Raw genomic sequence first — 20,308 nt, 5'->3', positions numbered from 1 at the left:
AGTATATAGTAGATAATCTATGGCGTAGAGCTTAGAGTAGAGCAAAGAATTTGGATAAGATTTGGAGTCATTATTCTGAGGATTTGGATGTAGGTACCCATACTACTGTCGATATTGACACTTGACTCGCTTGACTCCACTTGACTCGTAGTCACAGAGTCTCTCTATGCACAGAGTTTTTACATAATGGAAACTCGTAGTTATAAACTCTTTGACTTGACTGTTTTGTTTTTGACGGTACGGTAATAAAAATGAAATAAAAATAATAAAGCGAGTAGGTACATAAAAATTTACTAGGTAACGAATAAAGCAAACACGTAATATAAGCGAAATATTACTTAAATGAACTGGGAATCTACTAATGGGGTAAGTTTCTCTAATATTTACCACCTTAATAAAAAACTTTTACGGCGCAGAAAGATAAGTTAATAATAAAATTCTGTACTTAGCTACTTTATAAATTTGCTATGAGACAATTTCAGATTATAGTGGTATTAATTCGTCCATTTCCTAATCGTTTCTGCTTTGTTTTCCTATAATTACCTGTCTACTTAAAATAAAAATTGTTGAGTTAGTAGTCACAACTCACATTATCAGTATAATATAATAGGTAATCTAAACATCTATACATGTATATATAAAAGGAAAAGCTGACTGACTGATCTATCAACGCACAGCTCAAACTTCTGGATGGATTGGGCTGAAATTTGGCATACAAATAGTTATTATGACGTAAACCCGTGTATCTTTAAAACAAGAATGAATAGGCATCTTCTAGGTAAACGCGTCCCATCTTAGACCACATCATCACTTTCCATCAGGTGTGATTGTGGTCAAGCATAATGAATAATAATAAAAAGTCCATGCAGACCAAATTGTGGGGTTAAAGCTAGTTATTTTTAATAGTTTAAGTTATTAATATTAGTCCAAATTATTACTTGTTTTAGATTGGGGGGGCACATATAAAACCATCAGCAAGGAAAAGCATACATAGCCATTGCAGTAGGTGTAAAACATCACGTCATACAGCTATGGGCAGATATGGCGCAGTGCATCACAGAAGTGAACTGAATATAGCTACTGCTAACCAGGATCAAGGGCAAGATGAAGTGGACAATGTAATGAGGTAAACATAAAAACTATGTATACTATTATGGGGCCTGTCACACTATCAATATTATCGTGTGATATGTGATAGTAGGAAATATTGATGGTATTGCCAGTATCGCAGTGTATCTGGATGTTCTTGAAATCCTGCAATATCAGCTGCTTGATTGCAGTAGATTGACAGCTAGAATGTCGCAATCACCTCTGATTGGTTGGTCACTACAAGCAACAAGAGTCGCACAAATTGAGCCAATCACAATAATTGAGATTATAATAATGATTGTTGCAGGTTTTGCGAAATACCCCTGCTGAATTGCAATATGACATTGATAGTGTAAGACCCCCTGTAGATATTGTGAAAGAAAATTTTTTTACTTATATAATAAGTGAAAAAGTTTTAACTTATATAAGAAGTTCTGTTAACTTACTAATGGAAATGCGTGAAAGAAGTAGGATTTCTATAATAATATAACAATACACGCTTACAAGTTACATATGATTTCAAAAAGATTGTTTAATATTTTTGTTTGCTTAACGTGGCTTAACTTGTACCTTTTTTTAATCTGGGATTTTTTATACATGACTGTAAAATTATATTAAAACTAAATACTTAGTTCTGAATTAACCGTTAAATGTCAGGCAATATTACACTACTACTAGTAGTCCTAAATTTATCGTTAATTGACAGGCAATATTCTTCAACAATTATTGAATAGTTATCGCGCTTTTATTAATATCAAAGCATAATTTTTTTGTTTTACATACTTTCAAAATGGTTATTTAATATTTTGTAGGCTTAACTTGTTCCTTTTTTAATCTGTGACATACATAACTTTAAGATTATATTAAACTAAGTTCATAGTTCTAAATTAACCCTTAATTGACAGGAAACATTCAACAATTATTTCTACTTATCAATTCATATGTAAGTAGAAATAATTATGATTGTCGACTGATTTAATTTTGTTTAAACTAATTACTCCTTTTTAAATTTTTTTTTGATAAAGTTAAATAAGTTTATTTAAAACTTGTGGCTGGATATTTTTTAATATCAAACATCCACTTGTGGCCATCTAGAGTCTAGACACTTCCTTAATTAACACAATACATACTTTACAAATTTCAGTAAAATGGCACGACCAGCTTCACCAATCCCAGTAAGGAATAATAGAATGTGTCGCAGAAATTCATACGATGTGAACATGCATAGTGAAGATGACTCTGAAGAAGAGTGAGTAATCAGTACCCTTATTATAAATGCGAAAGTGTGTTTGTTTGTTGGTTTGTTGGTTTATTGGTTTGTCCTTCAATCACGTCGCAACGGTGCAACGGATTGACGTGATTTTTTGCATTTTTTGCATGGGTATAGATAAAGACCTGCAGAGTGACATAGGCTACTTTTTATCTCGGAAAATAAAAGTTCCCACGGGATTTTTAAAAAACCTAATTCCACGCAGACGAAGTCGCGGGTATCAGCTAGTTATTTATTAATTAGATAAATGATTACTAAACATAATATTCGTTATTATTAACATCATTGTCAAATCAATCTAGAGACTTCCTATTTACCATATAAAAACTGTCCAAGTTAAATCTATTTTCCAACTACATCCATCTATCATCTCAATTCAACTCATTAATATTTAATATTAATTTAGAATCCATATATTACCATCTCAAACATAAATAAAACGCTTCTTTCATTTGCTATATCATTATCATCCAAACTCACATTACATATCTGTAAGTAATATTAGCAAAACAAATCGTTAAAATCAACTGAGATGGTAATATCTGTCTTTCCAGCAACATGCTATCCAATTCTTGCCCACCAGCCTTTTCGCTTTACAGTGATGATGATGAAATATATATCAGTGCCAATACTACAGCTCAACAAAATGAGCAACAGAACAGCAGGAACATGTCTGCAAGGTCTCATATACAAAATTCACCAGAACACCAAAGAATAATAATGAATAACAGCACAAATAGACAAAATCAGTCTTTTTCACAAAATTTGAATAAGAAAGAAGAATCTTCGTTAAGTCAGTTATTAATACAAATACTGTTAGTGTTTCTCGTCGCATGTTCTGCAGTATTTTACTTGAGATATTATCGTAGTAGTAGTATTTATGATAAAATGAGCTTCTATAATGATGTCATGCATCTAGGAGAGAAGTATAAGGTGAAGAATACTCCTATGTTGCAAGTATGGACAGGTAAGTTTCAATGTTCAAATGTTCAATATTACATACTATTGTTCATATCTATACTAATACAATAAAGACGAAAGAGTTGTTTGTAATCGATAAACTCTGGAAACAATTTTAATAATGCTTTCACCATTAGAAATCTACTTTATCCAGAAATAACATTTTCTCCTCAGGTTTCCTCACGATGTTTTACTTCACCGTTAAAACGCACATAGGCAACTACGAAAAGTTAGAGGTGCGTGCCTGGGGTCGAACTCCTGACTCCCATATCCAGCCGACTTAGCGGTACGCACTCATCCGATCCGAGTCCGTGAAAATATGTTCCTTTTCGTTTTGTATGGGAGCTTATGACATATGTATGTGGTATAGATATCGCTGGTATTCTCACGGATGACGGATAGAACTCGGATGACGGAAGTGCAGTGCGTAATCGCCGTTGTACTATCACTGCTCTTTCATATTATGCAATACACTGTGCAATTGTTATCCTATGTCAAAATAAATTAATATTAAACCTAAAAATTTCAGGTGTTGCAACAATATTTGAAAAACAAGACACTGGATCGTTTATATTTGTGTACAATAGCAAAAACGACGACTTTAACCCTGTAATGTTCAACAGTTTCATTGAGGACTTGGCTGCGACTGCTTCGAGATATTTACGTAAGTTTGTTTTCTTTTAACGGTGAGATCTAACCGCAATTACCGATTCCGATGACAATCAAGTGACTATGCAAGCATAATTTTATATCGATGTTTGCGAACAATTTTTGATGTGTTTATACTTTCCTATGTACTGAGCCATAAGCGGCATACGTGTATAACTAGCTTATGCTCGCGACTTCGTCCGCGTGGACTACAAAAATTTCAAACCCCTATTTCACCCCCTTAGGGGTTAAATTTTCAAAAATCCTTTCTTATCGGATGCCTACGTCATAATAGCTATCTGCATCATGCATGCCAAATTTCAGCCCGATCCTTCCAGTGGTTTCAGCTGTGCGTTGATAGATCAGTCAGTCAGTCACCTTTTCCTTTTATATATTTAGATATAGATATATTACAGGGAACGAAAGCGTCCACCAAAATACAGTAGTAGTTGACGCAGTGAACCTAAAAATGCAAACGGAAAAGGAATTCATGAACGAGTACGAGCCATGTGTGGCCCGAACCGGCGTCATGCTGGTTAAGGATGTCGACAACATTCCAGCACAGCTCGCCATGGCCTTCCATTACTACTGCGACGAATACAGCCCTCTAGTGAGGCGGAGTGCAATATTTTTCACATTGAATTTGGCTAAATGCTCTAATAAGTCAGGTAAGTTATTTATATTCTAAAGACTAGCTGACGCGGCTTTGTCCGCGTGGATTTAGGTTTTTAAAAATCCCATGGGAACTCTGATTTTCCAGGTTTTTTTAAAATTCGGATACAAGTTAGCCCTTGACTGCAATGTTACCTGGTGGTAAACGATGATGAAGTCTAAGATGGGAGCGGGCTAACCTGGAAGGGGTATGGCAGTTTTTACTAAACCCACACCCCTTTTGTTTCTACATGGCATCGTAGCTTGGCGACACGGCTTTGCTGGTAGGGTGGTGACTGGCCACGGGCGAAGCCTACCACCAGACTAAACCAAAATTTTAGAAATTATAAAATTCCAAACCCTGGCGGTAATCAAACCCTGGACCTCCCACTAGTAAGACCACATGCGCTTACCGCTGGACCAGGAAGGTCGTCAAGTTTTTGACTTGCCTAGTCACAGTTCGTCACGTTCGAATTTCAACTCATACTTTACACGCTAGCGAGTAAAATTACCTCTTTCCGCACTATTTCTAAGGGCAAAAAGTGAGATGAAAATAATATTACTAGATAATAGCCGCGACTTCGTCCGCGTGGATATAAGTTTTTTAATCCCTTGGGAACTCTGATTTTCCGGGATAAAAAGTAGCCTATGTGTCAAGTCAGGGTATATAAGCTAAGCTATCTCCATTCCGCATTTCAGCCAAATCCGTCCGGTAGTTTTGGCGTGTAACAAACATACTCACACACACAAACTTTCGCCTTTATAATATTAGTATGATTGTGATTATCGATAAAACTGGCACTGTATAATATCATGAAAATTATAATTCTATGTTGCAGATCCAAAGTCTACGCATGAATATATAGAAAAATGTTTAGCCAAGAAATGGAGTGATGTCGGAGAAGATAGGATTGGGCCATTGCTTACACGGGTTGTCAACATTGTCGTAGACGTTACAAGTGTAATATGAATACATTTTTATTTACTGTGATATTATGTAATGTGTATATAGAAAAAGAAAATTATGTATTATGCCCAAGAGTCCTCACACACTATTTATATCCTTAATTTCATAAAATAGTCCTAATTTTAGTTTCTCAGATTTGGTTCAGTTTCTCTAAATTGTTTCAGTTGTTTCTCAGATTTGGTTCAGGAGCTATATAAAACTCAATACAAAATTATCTCAATCCATATTTTTCTTGTGAAAGTGGTGATAGCCTAGTGATTGATGATAGACGTCAAAGGAAAATATCGTGATATCGCCTGTTCATAATGTTCTCAAAGGTGTGCGAAGTCTGCCAATCTACACTGACCTTTAGAGAGGAGACCCGTGCTCAGTAGTGAGCAGCGATTGATGTTGAAGATGACATTTTTTAGGGTTCCGTACCCAATGGTAAAACGGGACCCTATTACTAAGAGTCCGCTGTCCGTCCGTCTGTCATCAGGCTGTATCTCATGAACCGTGACAATTAGACAGTTGAAATTTTCACAGATGATGTATTTCTGTTGCCGCTATAACAACAAATGCTGCAGCAAAAACCGCTATAAAAACAGAATAAAATAAATATTTAAGGGGACATACAACAAACGTGATTTTTTTTGCCGTTTTTATAGATAATGCGCGAGTCCGACTAGCATTTGGCCGGTTTTTGTATTAGTCTCGGACTAATGTACAGGCGTAAGGAATAGGCTTCCTTGATCATTGAAAACGTCAGTTTGATAGCAAACTCGAAGCACCGTAACCAACACGTTTTCTAGCACTGAAAACTGACACCTGAACTCTGAAGTACTTACCTTGGGCACAAATACACACTGCGGTGTTTTCCGATAGACATTGTGGTTACAATGTACTAGATTTGCGACCTCGCACCGACAACCGCAACGTTGAGATTCTCATATATGATGTTAAATTAAGATACTAATACCAATTTAGATTTTAAATGTATTAAGGATTTGTATTATAATTTTTAATATTTGAAACCTATTATAAATTGCAACTTCAGGCTGGATTATTTGGAGTACTATAGTACGCGCAAAACAAATAGTCCAGCCTGAAGTTGCGACATGGCGATTTGCTCAAGTTTTTGACCTTAAGTGGCTCAAACCGCCAAGTTGAACCAATAGACCAACCTGGCTGAGATCTGATTTGTACAATATGCAGTCCTACACCTCATGTTCAGATTGGACTACTTGTTTTGCGCGTACTACCAATACCTACTAACTAATGGGTAGTGTTGTGTTAAGTACATATACCTGTAACAATAATATTGTTACTCATGTAAAATCAAAAATGCATGGAATGCTGTGCAACTAGTGCTTAAATGAAGCAGTCCTTTCTGCAACTTTCCATCAGGTGTGATTATTGTGGTCAAGCGTTTGCCTATAATGAATTTTTTAAAACAAAATTATTGTGAATTATTTTACTGTAATTAATTATAATATTAATTAAATCCCATTTGAAGATGAATTTTTCTAAATAAAGCACATTATTTAAACTCAGTTATTGCCTTTATTTACACATCTTGTTAGAGATCATATTATGTAGGTGACATGTACCTACATGTATTAGTCATAATATTAAGCTGGAGATTGACTTGTAACATTTTGGGTATTGAGTTTTTGTAATTTAAACCAAAGAATGACTTTGTAACGTTAGTTTGTAATGTATCATTCGCGGCGAGCGCGAATTCCCTTTCAGTGTTACATTACAAGTCTATTCAGGTCGCGTCATCGCGAGAGCAAATGCTAGCGCAAGCCGTAAAAATAGAGCACACTTGAGCCAAGAGCTTGAATGATACATTACAAACACACGTTACAAGTCAGTCTGTGTCGCCTGTGTTGTAACAAGATCCCCTCGAATGGTACATTACACACACGGTACAAGTCAATCTCCAGCTTTATGGTCTGGCAAAATACATATTTAGTACGACTAATTCTTGTACACACTCTCTTAACAAAATTGACAAGTCTAAAATAATGCTCTTTGCGAAATACAGATTGTGGATAACAGAATGAGGAAGTTTCCAGGCAACGTTCGATAAAATGTTGATAGGTGGCGCTAAATACTACCACCATTAAATACGAACATAAATACCTATATTATGATCTGTGTCACCACAGGATGATCACAAACAACCATCAGAAATGAAAGACTGATCAGAGAGAGCTTTCTCACGCGCCATTTTCACTTTTTGTCAAAAGTACGATTTTGATCCTTATTTTAACCATGAAAACCTTTAAACTTAAAAATTAGAACATTTTTTTTATTACAGGTCACATTGTATCAACTCATATCTTACGACGCAATAAAGTGCAATTCAGCTTGCACAGTGCTGCAGTCTAAAATTTTATGAATGCCTCTCTTTTTATCGCTTAAACACTTAAGAGATATGTTATGGGAGTGGCGCCGTAGGTATTTTCCTTGCGTCTTTTGGTCAAGTGAGCGCTCATATGTCGTACATACAGGAAATCTTTTCATGGATGTGTTTTAAGCCTGCAAGGCAAAGCCAGGAATAAGATAATATCCATAATACTGTTGCACTTTACTGTTGAGCTAAGCCACAGTAGCTCAATTTTAAGATGGATGTTACCATTATGAACCCATTTCCAGTATGTACTCATAAATGTGTTGTTTGCAACTCGTCGACTTGCTGAATAGCTTAATTTAGTGGCTGCATTCGGCCCTGCGGCCAGAGTGCACTTTGATCAGGTGTGCTGGGATCTGGATTCTGATCATGTATTTCAAACTCCTGGTCAACCTCATTGTTGTTCCTTGGTGGAGAATATGTGCGCAGCTCCTCTTCTTCGTCCTCATCATGGGACTCCTCTGACTCATCGGATTCATCATTACCTGGTAAGTTAGAGGACCATGTTTTATTCAAATTTCTTTAATCATTAAACTACAAGAAATACAGAATTTAAAAAAATGTGTCCACTGCAAGTTCATACTAATACAGTATTTGGTTCATATTTTAAAATATCAAAAATAAGCACACAGTTATAGGCGAACACTGATTCTTCATAGACATGACTTTCGTTTATTTTAGTGATCAAAGAGACATGGTGCTTTCTTGGGGACATTGAATAAAATGATCTATGCTATGTATGCAAAAGTGGGCCTTTCAGTCTTTTCAGAGCATTTAACTGATTTTGATGAAAATTGGTACAGAAATATCTCACATCCTATAGACTAGACTTACAAATTTTTATTCCGGATAACCAAAGCACTTTTCACAGGACTTTTAAAAACCTAAATCCATACAGACGAAGTCACAGGTAACATCTAAATATTTATACAAAACAAAACAACAAAGAATCTTATAAACAAGGAAAACCTATATTAAATTCATTATGAGACTTTAACAAAAATATATACTTTGTTAAAAAATACCTTCTTCCTCATCAGAGTCTGCTTCTTCCTCCATTGGTTCTGGATCAGGCTTTCCCAGTGGTGGGCGCTTCATATATTGTTGACCAATTGAGTTCAGCTATAATAAATATCAACAAAATATACAATTTATGTTGATTCTGAATCTGTTATATTTTGTTCCTAATGAAATCCCTTCCCTCCCTTGTAAAATCAAAAATAAAGCTTATAATTATGTAGTTCTAAGGACCTGATTTTAAAAATCATGGAACATCATAGTCAAAAATCAGTTGTTGAAGTTGTTGTGAGAGCTATTTAGAAGTGTAACTAAGCAGTTAGCTGTGTGTTAACTGAAGCAGAACTGTAAAAGTTTTGTCTTGATAAGTTCTATCTAACTATTACAGTTTTATCACTATAAGAAGAGAATAGATATCTGATGAAAATAGATTTTATCTCTATAGTCAGCTATTTGCAATTTTATTCATTTAATCAGGGAAGATAATAATGGTAGGGTAAGTGTAACCTGTTTTACAATAGAATGTTAGAATAGTTAGTGGCTCGTTATGAGTTAGTAATGTAATTGCAGCAGAAAAAAAGCTGTAATAATCCTATAAATCCTACTTTATTAGGACTTTTTTGAATATAGCCTAAAACTTAATGTTCTACTTAAACTAAAAAAACCGGCCAAGTGCGAGTCAGGCTCGCGCAATGAGGGTTCCGTACTACAGTCGTATTTTTTCGACATTTTGCACGATAATTCAAAAACTACGATGCATAAAAATAAATAAAAATCTGTTTTAGAATGTACAGGTGAAGACCTTTCATATGATACCCCACTTGATATAGTCACTCACTTCGAAAGTTGAAAATACTAATTATTAGTTCATGACCACAATTTAATTTTTTTTGTGTGATCTAACCCTAAATGCACGGTTTTCAGATATTTCCCCAAATGTCAGCTATAAGATCTACCTACCTGCCAAATTTCATGATTCTAGGTCAACGGAAAGTACCCTGTAGGTTTCTTGACAGACAGACAGAGAACAAAGTGATCCTATAAGGGTTCCGTTTTTCCTTTTGAGGTACGGAACCCTAAAAAGCAATCCCAATTAATAATGTTAGTAAATTATAGTCTAACGTAACACAGTCCAACGTAATAAATATATATTACTGAGTATTACAGGTACCTGTTGTACACACCCAATACAACAGGTAGTGATTCTTTGCCCAGCCCATGTAAGAACACTAACAGGAACTAATTACTCACCCACTGCTGATGAGCCTGTTCCATACTGGTTAGCTCCGCGTCTTCGTCACAAGGACTGTCAGCATTGAACCAAGTAGGATCCACCAGACGCGGGTAAAGTATAGGAAATGGTATGTTCATTTTTGAACAGTAGAGTCTGGAGGGCATGGGATATTCATATAGAAACTGTATACTCTGTAATATAAATATTAAAACTTGGAAATCCACTGGAAAACTCAGAAGTACGGATTTATTTTAAATTTGTTTATTTTTGAAAATCAAGTCAAACAATATTTTTAACCAAAGAGTATATAATCACGACGTTTTATTTTTAATTACGGCTCTGCGTTCTAGCTTTTTTGAATGACAGTATATCCCTAGTATATAGTAGATAATCTATGGGTGACACCTTGGTGACACCTACACCTACACTACTTTACTTTATAATTAATAGGTAATAAAAATTGCTAGTTAATAATAAAAATAATTAAATACATTAATTTATGTCAATTTGCTTTGAAAAACGATATCAAATATAGGCTCAAAGCATATAGGTTACTTCAATAATAATCTACATACTTATATAAAAGGAAATGGTGACTGACTGACTGACTGACTTGTCTATCAACCTTTTTATACACTGTAGTCTGTGCTATCAACGTACAGCTCAAACCACTGGACGGATCGGGCTGAAATTTGGCAAACAGATTCCTTCTAATATCATTGAACAGATAGCTGTTATGACGAAGGCATCCGCTAAAAATAATTTTTAAAACTCGACCCGTAAGGGGGTAAAATAGGGGCTTTGTAGTCCACGCGGACGAAGTCGCGGCCATAAAGCTAGTTATTCATAGGAAAACATGCGAGACATGTTTTGATCGGTGGAAGGTACTATTGAGGTAGGTAGGTACCTACCTAAATCTTATCGCGATCGTAAACATACATTTACGAGCACTTGTGCATTGAAGTTTTTTTTATTGTTTTTTATGAGATATCTCTAGAAACTAGCTATAAATCAATTTAGAAGCATTCATCCATTTCAATTCTCAATACTCGCGAAAATCGAATTGGATAAAATGTGCACTATTGCCACAGTTATTACTTTATTCTCCGTAAGTAAATAGTTATACTTTTTTTATAAGAAAGGATTCCTATGGTGCTTGGAGATTTACTGTTTTTTAATATGTCAAGTACATTTTAGATTCAAGCCGTAAAATCCATGTCAATGCAAAAACCTTACTTGATAAATAAAAGTGGTCCTGAGAATGATTTAACAGATTTTATATATTCAAAAGGATATTTACCCAATGAAAATGAGTTACCAAAACCTACAGTAATGAAGAGTGTTGGTATGTATGACATTAATATTTTGTTATAAATGTAAGGTATTATTCATCAGTGCCACATTCATAGGTCTCACCTATGGTCACCCAGTACCTTCTGAATCTGAACCTACACGGGTCGGCCGGCCCGCAGCTCATAGTAAACTAGTCTTCTCATAAAAAGCCGATGTTTTCATATTTTAATGATTTTAAGCTTATTTCGTGGTTTAACGACATTTTAATGTCGATAACGGGTACGCGTACGGGAAACATCAAATTAATGGTGGTACCTACCCGTTATTTACATTGAAATAGGTATTTTCATATTTTGTTTTTAAAAGCTTTAATCTTGAATCTTAGTAGGCATTTGTTTTATTATTTTAGATGATGACGTAATTTATCTATTATCGAAATTGTCTGACAGTGAACTTGTGAAATTGCTTAATGATCAACCTAAAAAAATATCTTATGATTTAGATGATATTGTTAAAATATCACTAGGAGACAAGCCTGGCAAAGATCGCAAAATATCTTTTTTGGAACGAGATATTCAAGAACAAGTAGATTTACAAAATATTAATAGTAATGCGGCTAATAAGAGATTTCGTATAACCTCAGGAGTTGAAAACGACCAGCGGGCTTATTACAAATTAAATCATAAACCAATACATGCTAAAGAACAAACAAATGAAATAAATTTTCTGGCTTTAAAGAAACTTCATGATCTTTTAAATTATCGCCCAGAATATGTTGAGGAAGACTTGACTGAAGAGAAAAGAGAATTATTATTTGATATCCTCGTATCTCAATTAAAATCTTTATGTTGCAAAAGCAATAAACAATCTCGTGTTCATAATCTTCAAGTTTCTAGCCAAATTTTATCAAATATGCCAAAAGAAAATTCATACTTAACAGAATTTAAAACATCTAATACTCAGAAATCCAACGAATTTATGTTCCTCATAGTAAATGATGAAATAAAAAGTAAAAGTAATGATGATTTGATACTCGTGGATCCAGAAACTCTTGAAAAAAATAGTAGTATTTTGTTACTGGGACCAATAACAGCCCCATTAACCGATGGTCAACTGAAAGTCGTTGTAAGTATCTAGCTGGTGTTATTAATTTAATGGATTTGTACTTCTAGCATTTTATGTAATCTTATGTCACAATTTCAGATGGACCGCATTTCTAATGAACTATCAAAACCAGAATATGCATCACTTCTTCAGCACCTCTCCGACGGGTCACTTAGTGATAGCAATACAAGTCTGATGAAAAAATTTATTTTTGGACATGAAACTCGAAGATATACAAAACCTCATAGATGTAATTACCAGTCTAAGCTCGCAAAAATTTATGGTGGACCACGGTGGTTGATTTGCACTGGTTACCTTAATCTAAATACGCCTAGTTTATACGACTAAAACATTTTATAATCGGCAATGGCCTTAGTTAATTAATAATTTATAAGGTTGGTGCGCTGCGATTATTCTCGGCGTCATTCAGCGCACCACTGTGATTCCACTCAGCGCAGCGTTACTCTCTTGGTCTCTTTTTTGTTTTAGAATTTATTTATTTTATTATATGATAGGGCAAAGACATAGATTAATTATTAGTCTCGCTACGCTGGCAAAGGGTTAGAAATTAAAATTGAGAGCAACGAGAGCAATAACATTTTCTAATTGAAAGTATACTGTGAAGAACTCAAGAGCAAGATTAAAGTTCTAAATCAAGTAACAACAATGTACTGGTTTAAACTGAACAACTCAGCTGCGCGATTGCGGGAGAATGACAGCTACACTGTCACGATCGCAATCACCTCTGATTGGTTGACGCTCGCTCACTATTGGATACAATGCATTGTTGCAACAAGAATCACACAAATTCAGCCAATCAGAACAATTGAGATTGTAATAATGATTGATGCAGGTTTTAGACAATCGCCCTACTGAATAAACACACGTGGCCCTACCGCGGTTGTTTGACAGCTACAATGTCACGATAGCAATCATGTCTGATTGGTTAATGCTCGCTCACTATTGGCCACAATGCATTGTTGCAACAAGAATCGCACAAATTCAGCCAATCAGAACAATTGAGATTGTAATAATGATTGATGCAGGTTTTAGACAATCGCCCCGCTGGTTTAAAATGAGAAACTTTGGTCACCCTACATTGATGACATTTAATTCATGACAAGGCCAAATAAAATTTAGGAGAAGGTACAGATAGACATGCTATTAAAATAGTATGCTTATTAGCATTTTTAAAATGAGCAGGCTCTTTAACTGTTTACTTGCTTGTGAAAAACATAGTACTCATTTTAAGAATGCTCTTGGATAAGCAATAAGCATGCTCAAAGCCTATATGTACTTCAATACACATGCATTTAAAAGCAAGCTCTCTGCCAGTGCAGCATTTAGCCTCAATAGCTCAATGGTTAAAGGAGCGGATTAAATTCCGAATGGTTGCTGGTTCAAACCCCATCAGTTGCACTATTGTCGGACTTACTCCTAGCACAAGCTGCACAAGCTTAACGCTTTGTTGGAGGGGAAAGAGAAATAATATTAGACATTGGCTAATATTCTTTTATATAAAAAAAGCCTATACTTCAACACACATGCTATTTAATAGCAAGCTCTCTGCCAGTGCAGCATTTAGTGAAAAATGGAAAACCAAGTGGCCCTGCGCCCAGAACTGAATAAAATCATCATTTTGCTTGGGATGCAAGGCCTCCAAAAATTTGACATCAAGTGAGAAAAAGAAAAGGACTAGGAGGATTTGGGATCCGATCTGTGACTGGATAACCACAAAGAGTACCTAATTATATAAAATAAAGAGGTGACTGACTGACTGACTGATCTATCAACGCACAGCTCAAACTACTGGACGGATCGTGCTGAAATTTGGCATGCAGGTAGCTATTATGACGTAGGCATCGGCTAAGAAAGGATTTTTTAAAATTCAACCTCTAAGGGGGTGAAATAGGCGTTTGAAATTTGTGTAGTCCACGCGGACGAAGTCGCGAGCATAAGCTAGTTATAATATACAGGGAAAAGAGAGCCCTCTCGAGGCATTTTATGCCAATATATTTTGAAGCGCCATCTGGTTCTTGGTACCGACACTAATCGATATATATACCTACGTATACTCTATATAGGTATCTATATATTGTCCTACCGTGCTATTCACAGGAATTCAATATTTTGGCGCCAAACAGTAAGTTCTTTGTTTAGGAATATTATTGTGTTAACAAGACTTTCTACTATAAATACTATCTGTCCCGGCTTACTCACGTGTGTAGTCGACGTTAGCCCGACTAGTTTCGAACCCATCCGGGGTCCTTTTTCAAGGGAGTCCGTCCGCGCACGCGCTGCGGTTTTGACTTTCTACGTTTATTACTTATTAATATTCACAGAAAGTCAGACATAACACAACCAGAACATAAAATCTTAGAGCAAGGACTCTATTGCAAGTAGAAATGCGAGAGAAAGAATATGAAAGGCTATTAAAATCAAACTCTACTCTGTCTCTATGCGGTGCTGCTATGTAAAAATAATCTGAAATTCACTGTTTTTGTTAAATCTTAGACTCAATTATTATGCCATTCCATATGTACCTACTTCCTGCTATAGTTTCATTTCATCAAGCATTTCATAGTTGAACTACCTACTCTATTAGATTAGGTATAGAGAATAGTATATTCAATGTACCTACTCTGTGGTTTACCTTACCGCAAGTACCTAATCCATACCTAATCCTATCCTACTCTATGACCGCAAGTTTAGAATATCTATGTTACCGTGTGTTTTCAAAATTCAGAATTCGAAATAATGTCGCTAATTCCGTTGTACACAATCTCTAAACTAAACTAAAATGGCACGTCTAAATCTATTGCTATCCCTTTCATAATGTTACTTGCGGAAAAGGAGAGCACTAGATTTAGACCTATTAATTTAGTTTAGTTTAGAGATTGTGTACTAGAGAATCGGCCCCAATTTTGTTTTTATTTTTATAAGCAAAGCAAAGTGGAATTAATATTGTTCTTGAATAAAATATCAATATATTATTTATCATTGTCGCAGTGATCAATACATTCATTATTTCTTAATTCATATTTTTTTAGTAAAAACTATGAAAACAAAATATAAAGAAACTCCAAGACTTTCATACAGTGAAAACCTGTCGTGGTTAATTACGACGACTGCAAAACCATGTGTAATGCAAGACTATATGAATGAACTCAAAAAATGAAATCAGTAAAACAATTTGGTAAATATTCCCATGATACTCTAAAGTCTAACCTATCTACTGATTTAAGTGAGCATAAATTATTATTACTACTACATTAATATTGTGAAGCAAATGTTTAATATTTTTATAAAATATTAAATATGGAAGATAAAATAATCAGGTGTGGTTGGTTAAATGAAGATCCAATATACATTACTTATCATGATAGTGAATGGGGAAAGCCACAATACAACAACATACGTCTGTTTGAGATGCTTTGCCTTGAAGGACAACAGGCAGGATTGTCATGGATAACTATTTTAAAAAAGAGAGACAACTACCGCAGACTTTTTCATAATTTTGATCCATATAAAATTGCTAAATTAAATAGTGAAGATGTAAATAAACTATTAAGTGAATCAGGAATTGTGAGGCATAAAGGCAAAATTGAATCAATAATGAATAATGCTAAATGTTACATTACAATGGAGGAGCATGGAGAAGATTTTTCAGACTTCATTTGGGGTTATGTGAATAAGAATCCAATTGAAAATTATTGGAAATCTAATAGTGAAATACCAGCTGAGACTGATATATCGATAGAACTTTCAAAGGCCTTAAAAAAGAGAGGTTTTAAATATGTTGGCTCAACTATTTGTTATGCCTTTATGCAAGCCTGTGGCTTAGTCAATGATCACATAACAGACTGTTTTTGTAAAACAAAAGATATTTAAAGATGTGGCATGTTATTATAGTTCACTAGGTGATGCCCCTGATTTCATCCACATGGACTTAGGTTTTTAAAAATCCTGTCGGAACTCTTTGATTTTCTGGGATAAAAGTTGCATTTGTCACTCACTTGGATTTTAACTATACCCATTAAAAAAATTACGTTGATATGTTGCTCCGTTGCGAGATGATTGAAGGACAACCGAATAAACCAATGAACAAACACACTTTCGCATTTATAATATTATGAGTAGTTAAATTAATTTTAAAGTTGGTATAGTGATAATTTAAGCTTATTTTTACTTTTGTAGTTTTTAAGAGATTTGGATTCCTACATTCTTAAATAAAATTGGTACTTATATTGTTTGTTTTTTACTTATTATTTCTGAAGAATTATTATTGATAGTTAACTTGATATATACAGGCATATCAACCCTTGGCACCTACTGAAGGCGCAGCCAACATTCTATTCTAATTCTAGGTGCATTGCTTTGTTGCAGGTGACTAGAGTAATTAGAGACAGTCCAGTATTAAGGTACCTTACAGTTATCACCATAGGTTATTCTTATTACAAATAGTTTGATTCCCTCTTGGATGAATGATTGTTTCCCTAATTTAAATTTAGCGCTCTTTTTAAAATTCACCCCGGCTACTGTTGTGCCCTTAGACTAGGTATAGAATAGGTTGTGCCACACCTATTTACTTTACTCTGTGCTTATTTAGCACTATAGCTCATATTTTTAACTTGTTTTAACCGTAGATAGAGTAATAAAGGTAGATACAGGAACGAAGAGCACAGATAAAGTTACTAATGACGATAAACAGACGCAGCTAACCAATTTTTGTCCCTTATCGTGAAACATGTTTTTTTCAAGAATACATACAAGGCATGCAACTTTAGTTGCAAAACAAACCATGAGAATTCGTGGCGTTATTGTATTTCTCATTAGTTATTTACTTGTTTTCACATAAAAAACGCTTAATACAAATATTGTTGATCGGTTAATACAAATATTGACTACTAAACAATGGTAGTAATTGTCGTGCTATTCATCGTTACATCGTGCTATCGCTATCTCATTCGCGGTTACACAGTACTTCAATCTACCTTTAATACTCTATCTACGTTTACGCGTTATATTTTTATGTGGCCTGGCGGGACTGCAATTACAGATCGTTCACTATAACTTTACCCCTGCCGTCATGTTGGCACCATTGCTTTATATGCTTTATTCTTTAGAAATTAGGGTTCATTATTGTGTGATTTGCAATGGTGCCAACATAACGTCAGGGGAAAAGCCTACCATACCTACCATAATAATATAACGCCGGCTCCAACGCTGGCCCAACACTGTTCGCCCTACGCACTAAGGGGGTTTGTGCACTCATCCGTATTCGGTTCGTGTCTGTTATTTCACTGATGAGTGCACAAAGGCCATAAGTATTGGTATAAATTCAATGTTTACCAGTACGCGGCCGAAAGATAAATTGATAAAGACAACAATAAATTTTTTAGTGATAAGTTTTTTCTGTATGTATATACCTACTAATATATAGTTTTATTTTGTATTGAAATAATTAAACTCATTTAAATAAATTAAAAAAAAAAAAGACAACACAAATGAAAGTAGCTTGAAATTGGGCGGATATATCCATACTAATATTATAAATGCGAAAGTGTGTCTGTCTGCTAGCTTTTCACGGCCCAACCGTTCAACCCATTTGTATGAAATTTGGTACAGAGTTAGCTTATATCCCGGGGAAGGACATGGGCTACTTTTTATCCTGGAAAATTGAAGAGTTCCCACGGGATTTTAAGAAACCTAAATCCACGTGGACGAAGTCGCGGGCATCATCTAGTTTATTATAATTGTTTTCAGGTCATAGGTACAGGTGAAACTTCTCTAAGAATTTTTTATGCAATATGGATTCAAATTATTAGATTAGAGATTAAGACAAAAAATATTTTTGACCGCTTTTTGAATCCCTGTGCAACAGCTTTGCCAACGTTGGGGCCAAATGCCAATGCTAATTTCCCGAACCACACCGTGTTTGAGCTAACGTGTGGTGCCGGCGTAATAAGTATTGACATTGACACTTGGTTTTTGTAAAAAAAAGTTCTTTCACGCTTCCACCGTGCTTCGTATATAACCTCTGCAGTCACCTCAAATCCATTTAAAATTTTAAAGTTTATACCTTCTCCACTATGGCTGAACAACGAGAAAGAACCTTCATAATGGTCAAACCCGATGGTGTACAACGTGGCCTCGTTGGGGAAATCCTTCAGAGGTTTGAGAAAAAAGGCTTCAAACTTGTAGCTCTCAAATTTGTATGGCCGTCTGAAGAACTTCTACAGAAGCATTACAGCGATTTGTCATCGCGACCATTCTTCCCCGGTCTAGTAAAGTACATGAGCTCGGGACCCGTGGTGCCAATGGTGTGGGAAGGACTCAACGTTGTTAAGACTGGACGTCAAATGCTCGGTGCAACAAATCCCGCGGACTCTCAACCAGGCACAATCCGAGGTGATCTCTGCATTCAAGTCGGCCGCAATATCATTCACGGCTCAGATAGCGTTGAATCTGCTAATAAAGAAATTGCTCTCTGGTTCACTGAAAAGGAGGTTGTTGGATGGACCCCTGCTGCTGAAAATTGGGTTTACGAATAAGTGATAATAATTCCATTATATTTATATGTCAAATGAAATAAACCAATTATTTAATCTCAATTGTATTTTTATTACATTTGGAAAGCTTTATATGAAATTATATTATTATTAGATAAATGTCTTTGTATTTGTTTGTTTACACTTAAGTTCTAAAGAACAGACGAACCACTTTATATATTTATTTTTTTGTAAGGACACCACCTCTGATTAGTGAGACTACATTATGGGCATTTTGCAGTGATGTCTTATCAAAAAATAGTTTTAAAGGACACCACAGTGGTATTGTCCATTAGTGTGGTTGAAAAGACATGTAGTTCTATCAGAAAAGTATCTCATTTTGTCCAATGACAATGTTCCAGAGAACAAAATATGGGACTTAGCACCTACCAGCCTAGGAGGCAGACATGCCTCGGATACATATGAAGCGAATTGCCTCATTTCTAATTCGAACCACTAAGATTTGGAACGCCCTTCCAGCATCACTTTTCCCCTCCAATTATAATATGGCTACTTTCAAGTCAAGAGTGAATAGGCATCTTCTAGGCAAGCACGCTCCATCTTAGGCTGGATCATCACTTGCCACCAGGTATTTTTATAATATTAGTTTCGATTTGGCTCTAACTGCTAGGTCTAGAAAATTGACATTTGCCAACAGTATAAATACTACATATCTTAACAGAAATGCCACCCAAGCGAAGTCGGAGCAGATTGGTTATAGGTAATTACTATTATCAATAATTATGAGGTAGGTTAGTTAAAAAAAGAGTAGAGGGAAGAAATAAAACAAATAGACATCTCTTTCTATTTTCTTTTACTATATTTATGTATTATTACTATTTAAGATTAAAAAATTATGATTACCTTAACAAAGCATCATTTTGATGCATCAGCTTTGCTATCTGGATGAGATGCACTTATGATTCGATTTATCTTAATAATAACTACATTAAAAACTATACTATATATTATATACAATGTTTATGGAAGTTCATCTCATCCAATAGAAATATTAGCAACTTCTAGAATTCTATAAACATGTTCTATTCTACTCAATCAAGCCTGAATACTGCTTATTTACAGTAATGAAATGTTACAACTGCTGTATTCCAATCTCTTACACAAT

The 20,308-nt window shown here is 35.0% G+C and overlaps 5 protein-coding genes across 6 annotated transcripts; 4 read left to right on the top strand and 1 right to left on the bottom strand.

Moving 5' to 3' along the window:
• The first annotated feature begins 183 nt into the window (after nt 1–183).
• LOC117981857 (uncharacterized) lies at nt 184–7,117 on the top strand. 2 transcript variants are annotated; one of them, XM_034968084.2, is made up of 7 exons: nt 184–366; nt 948–1,126; nt 2,234–2,338; nt 2,914–3,326; nt 3,849–3,983; nt 4,384–4,635; nt 5,458–7,117. In XM_034968084.2, the coding sequence occupies exons 1-7, from the start codon at nt 343–345 to the stop codon at nt 5,586–5,588; spliced, it is 1,239 nt and encodes a 412-aa protein (XP_034823975.1). In that variant the 5' UTR covers nt 184–342; the 3' UTR covers nt 5,589–7,117. The 2 variants fall into 2 exon arrangements, with proteins under 2 accessions (XP_034823975.1, XP_069354126.1); XM_069498025.1 differs by having other exon boundaries at nt 185–366; nt 2,959–3,326.
• Nucleotides 7,105–10,547, bottom strand: LOC117981879 (anaphase-promoting complex subunit 15-like). The gene is made up of 3 exons (XM_034968121.2): nt 10,252–10,547; nt 9,009–9,105; nt 7,105–8,468 (listed from the first exon to the last, which is right to left on the bottom strand). Exons 1-3 carry the CDS (start codon nt 10,396–10,398, stop codon nt 8,278–8,280), a joined length of 435 nt encoding a protein of 144 aa, XP_034824012.1. The 5' UTR covers nt 10,399–10,547; the 3' UTR covers nt 7,105–8,277.
• Nucleotides 10,548–11,188: 641 nt separating this feature from the next.
• LOC117981862 (uncharacterized) lies at nt 11,189–15,384 on the top strand. The gene is made up of 4 exons (XM_034968099.2): nt 11,189–11,342; nt 11,432–11,579; nt 11,937–12,652; nt 12,731–15,384. Exons 1-4 carry the CDS (start codon nt 11,307–11,309, stop codon nt 12,977–12,979), a joined length of 1,149 nt encoding a protein of 382 aa, XP_034823990.1. The 5' UTR covers nt 11,189–11,306; the 3' UTR covers nt 12,980–15,384.
• Nucleotides 15,385–15,559: 175 nt separating this feature from the next.
• On the top strand, nt 15,560–16,878 carry LOC117981876 (DNA-3-methyladenine glycosylase 1-like). The gene has a single exon (XM_034968118.2). The coding sequence runs from the start codon at nt 15,950–15,952 to the stop codon at nt 16,520–16,522; it is 573 nt and encodes a 190-aa protein (XP_034824009.1). The 5' UTR covers nt 15,560–15,949; the 3' UTR covers nt 16,523–16,878.
• Nucleotides 16,879–18,634: 1,756 nt separating this feature from the next.
• On the top strand, nt 18,635–19,245 carry awd (nucleoside diphosphate kinase). The gene has a single exon (XM_034968119.2). The coding sequence runs from the start codon at nt 18,724–18,726 to the stop codon at nt 19,183–19,185; it is 462 nt and encodes a 153-aa protein (XP_034824010.1). The 5' UTR covers nt 18,635–18,723; the 3' UTR covers nt 19,186–19,245.
• The last annotated feature ends 1,063 nt before the right edge of the window (nt 19,246–20,308 follow it).

Source organism: Maniola hyperantus, chromosome 4 (assembly GCF_902806685.2).
Source record: "Maniola hyperantus chromosome 4, iAphHyp1.2, whole genome shotgun sequence".
In the NCBI taxonomy this organism is placed as follows: Eukaryota; Metazoa; Arthropoda; class Insecta; order Lepidoptera; family Nymphalidae; genus Maniola; species Maniola hyperantus.
Note: the sequence above shows the minus strand (reverse complement) of the source record. Positions and strands in the feature narration are given on the sequence as shown.

What these genes read in the sequence shown, in the direction of transcription:
- LOC117981857 (XM_034968084.2), top strand. Translation starts at nt 343, where the DNA reads ATGAACTGGGAATCTACTAATGGG. An exon ending in GAAGTGGACAATGTAATGAG is followed by an intron (nt 1,127 to 2,233) that starts GTAAACATAAAA and finishes TACAAATTTCAG; the next exon opens with TAAAATGGCACGACCAGCTT. An exon ending in GACTGCTTCGAGATATTTAC is followed by an intron (nt 3,984 to 4,383) that starts GTAAGTTTGTTT and finishes GATATATTACAG; the next exon opens with GGAACGAAAGCGTCCACCAA.
- LOC117981879 (XM_034968121.2), bottom strand. Translation starts at nt 10,398, where the DNA reads ATGCCCTCCAGACTCTACTGTTCAAAAATGAACATACCATTTCCTATA. An exon ending in AACAGGCTCATCAGCAGTGG is followed by an intron (nt 9,106 to 10,251) that starts GTGAGTAATTAG and finishes TATTTATTATAG; the next exon opens with CTGAACTCAATTGGTCAACA. An exon ending in AGACTCTGATGAGGAAGAAG is followed by an intron (nt 8,469 to 9,008) that starts GTATTTTTTAAC and finishes CTAACTTACCAG; the next exon opens with GTAATGATGAATCCGATGAG.
- LOC117981862 (XM_034968099.2), top strand. Translation starts at nt 11,307, where the DNA reads ATGTGCACTATTGCCACAGTTATTACTTTATTCTCC. An exon ending in CAGTTATTACTTTATTCTCC is followed by an intron (nt 11,343 to 11,431) that starts GTAAGTAAATAG and finishes AGTACATTTTAG; the next exon opens with ATTCAAGCCGTAAAATCCAT. An exon ending in ATGGTCAACTGAAAGTCGTT is followed by an intron (nt 12,653 to 12,730) that starts GTAAGTATCTAG and finishes TCACAATTTCAG; the next exon opens with ATGGACCGCATTTCTAATGA.
- LOC117981876 (XM_034968118.2), top strand. Translation starts at nt 15,950, where the DNA reads ATGGAAGATAAAATAATCAGGTGTGGTTGGTTAAATGAAGATCCAATA.
- awd (XM_034968119.2), top strand. Translation starts at nt 18,724, where the DNA reads ATGGCTGAACAACGAGAAAGAACCTTCATAATGGTCAAACCCGATGGT.